Raw genomic sequence first — 2,778 nt, forward strand, 5'->3', positions numbered from 1 at the left:
AGACGTAGAGGCCAGGTACATCCGATAAAGTCGAACTCGAGGCTGTGAATAGCGACAACTAACAAGACAATGGCGGGGTCAGAATAGGCGAAAGACATGGGACGAAGGATAAAGGAAGATACGCACACGATATGAGAAAGGCCTCACGGAGTATCAAATCCATAAAACAAGGCACTGACGCCAAACCGTGAACAGGCCGGACGACGACCGCTCAACAAATTGGGGGAAGTGGGGGCTTCGACTTCGTCGACTGCAAGGTAGAATGGAAACCTCGGGGGGTAGCGGGCCCCCCGTTCATTTAGTCTGACGAACAGGCGCTTGTTCCTCTCAACCAGAGTTTCGAAACGGGTTTCGGCCGTCCGCTTTAGCTCTGCAATGGAACCTCGAGCCCTCGCCACATGTCGGTAGACCACGGAGAAAACATCGTCACCGTCCGATGTCCGAGGTGGGTTCTGTTGAAAGACGGCCCAGCATGCATGGTGATAGCCATCATCTGGGTCTATATGAAGAAATTCCAAGAATCTGGAAAGTACGATGATGCGGGTGAGATAGAGGGCGTAGAAGCAGCGCTCCGCCGCAGCGGTACGACGTGATATGGCTTCAGGGCTGAGTGACGCAGTATCGACGGTGGCACCGAGCTCTTGGGTGGCAAGGAGGAGGTCTTGAGACAAGTTACTCTTGCGAACTTCTTCTGCTGTTTTATTTGGCGAATATGCGAAATAGAAACCCCAGTGTGTGCCGACACCTGTTACAAGCGTTAATGTCTGTGGTTCGGGTTCCACGGTCTTATAAGGTCTACCAAGGATTACAACTGGATCAGTGAGGGTTACAAAATGAATCTCAAAGATCAACGCACTTTCTGTCCTCGAAGGTGTCTGCCACAGGTTCCCACCTGTCCCCCATGGCCCACGCAAGATTCCTGACTGAGAAAGGATCGAAATAATCATAGAAATAAGGCAAGCGATAGCTCATGAACAGAGGTTCTATTTCGGCTAACGCCGCGTCAATCGGTGCATCGAGGGCATTGAAGAATGCAGCTGGGAATCCCCGGTAAGTACAAGGATAAGGGACGATGAACAGCTGCACTCACGATGGTTACACCATGAATAGAGTTTGGTAAAGTCATCCTGAAGTTCCCAGAAGATGTCACCGAGATCTGGATATTTGACGAGCACGGCTTGCGTGTAGAGATCATCGGGCTTATCGCAAGATGATAAACCCATCACTAGGGCGTAGGTTTCAAGGCCTCCCAGATTGAACATGGAGTAACTGCCGAATATCCGAATGATTAATTTGTCCCACATTGCGGACAGACGAGTTCGTTCGCGTTCAGAAACTTCATCCCAGGGAGCATGTGTGTGTCCTGAGGCAGCGCTGGTAGCCGAGATATCAACGGGAGGACGAGTGGGGATATTAGCCAATGGATGAAGAGGAAGGGGAGTTGCGGCGGTATTGGAAACTTGGATGGGGATACGGCAAGCTTGGACGCGATCGGAGGTGCGATCGGAGGGAGCAACCGGAGCGTCGACAAAGGTTGAGGCAGGAATCGTGACGAATTCCGGGGTAGGCGATGATCCGCGGGGGGGGAGTTGTACGGGAATGAGAGGGGAGGCAGCTGGAATGTGAGGGGTTACTGCGATGTTCCTTCGAATGCGATCCGCAGTCATCCTAAGAAAGTAACGGCTCTGAATGGGAATTGTTGGCTTAGTTGACGAATCGCTCGTGGGCTTCGAAGGTGACGGTGCCAGCCGATAACGCTTTGCATGGGGTTCTTCGGAGACATCGACGTCGAAATCGTCCTCGACAGTGAGGCGTCGACGTTTCGCGAGAACGGGAGTCGGAGAGACGATTGGGGTCTGAACTGGGGTTGGAGCAGGAATGGGAGGTACGACAGTCGAGTTGTGAGCCAAAGTTGCTGCAGTATTCCTCCGAACACGATCCGCGGTGGTCCTGAGCGAATACCGGCTCTGGGTAGGGGCGGTCGCCCTTGTCGATGAACGGGTCTTACGTTTCGGTGGTGGGGATGTGAGATGTCGTTGGTGGTGACGCTTTGCCGGTGGCTCTTCACAGATATCGGCTTCCAGAGCGTTGCGTGGACGTTTGGTGGGGATGCGGGTTGTCGGAAGGATTGGGGCGGGAACTGGGGTTGGAATGGGAAGGGGAGCCGGTGTAACTGGGATATGAGCTAGATTTTTGGCGATATTACTTCGTGTTCGTTCTGCGGTTGCCCTCAGAGAATAGCGTCTCTGAGTCGAGAGGGCTGGCTTCGTCGAGAGACGCGCCTTACGCTTCGATGGTGTGGCAGTCAGATGTCGCTGGTGATGTCGCTTTGCTGACGGTTCGTCTGGGCTGTCGACATCTTCGCGTCGACGTTTCCTTTCTGTGCAATTCTGTATAGCTTGAAGCGGGTACATCGTGCATGGACTGGATTGTCCAAGTGTGAAAGGAGGTATGTGGTAAGTAGTCGAGGTGAAAGGAATCGGGCACGTGGCATGACGCGAGCGCGTCGGCCGAGGCGTCCCGCCTTTCCACGGCGCCACCGTGTCCGAAGGTCACGTTATGTGTCAGGCTCGACCGTTATCTTCAGAGACGCGGAACGATCCGAAAACACAACGTCGGCCGTTCAAAGTTCTCGTGTCGCCTGCTCTTGCTTTCTCGCCTCTCTCCTCTCTTCCACCATCAACCCCGGCCTTCCCCTCGTAACTTTCTTGACTCTGTAGTCCCGACCCTGCTCTCTGTCCTTCGATTCTTCGAACACGCCATGTCTACAGGAAAGCG

The 2,778-nt window shown here is 53.8% G+C and overlaps 1 protein-coding gene across 1 annotated transcript; it reads right to left on the reverse strand.

Moving 5' to 3' along the window:
• Nucleotides 1-2,459, reverse strand: STEHIDRAFT_126666 (uncharacterized protein). Its single transcript, XM_007311857.1, has 5 exons — nucleotides 1,083-2,459; nucleotides 857-1,035; nucleotides 323-795; nucleotides 127-289; nucleotides 1-58 (listed from the first exon to the last, which is right to left on the reverse strand). The coding sequence occupies exons 1-4, from the start codon at nucleotides 2,412-2,414 to the stop codon at nucleotides 144-146; spliced, it is 2,130 nt and encodes a 709-aa protein (XP_007311919.1). The 5' UTR covers nucleotides 2,415-2,459; the 3' UTR covers nucleotides 1-58; nucleotides 127-143.
• Nucleotides 2,460-2,778: the final 319 nt, after the last annotated feature.

This window comes from Stereum hirsutum, assembly GCF_000264905.1.
Source record: "Stereum hirsutum FP-91666 SS1 unplaced genomic scaffold STEHIscaffold_96, whole genome shotgun sequence".
Lineage (NCBI taxonomy): Eukaryota > Fungi > Basidiomycota > Agaricomycetes > Russulales > Stereaceae > Stereum > Stereum hirsutum.

What these genes read in the sequence shown, in the direction of transcription:
- STEHIDRAFT_126666 (XM_007311857.1), bottom strand. Translation starts at nt 2,414, where the DNA reads ATGTACCCGCTTCAAGCTATACAGAATTGCACAGAAAGGAAACGTCGA. An exon ending in GGTGTAACCATCGTGAGTGC is followed by an intron (nt 1,036 to 1,082) that starts AGCTGTTCATCG and finishes GGATTCCCAGCT; the next exon opens with GCATTCTTCAATGCCCTCGA. An exon ending in CGAAACTCTGGTTGAGAGGA is followed by an intron (nt 290 to 322) that starts ACAAGCGCCTGT and finishes TAAATGAACGGG; the next exon opens with GGGCCCGCTACCCCCCGAGG.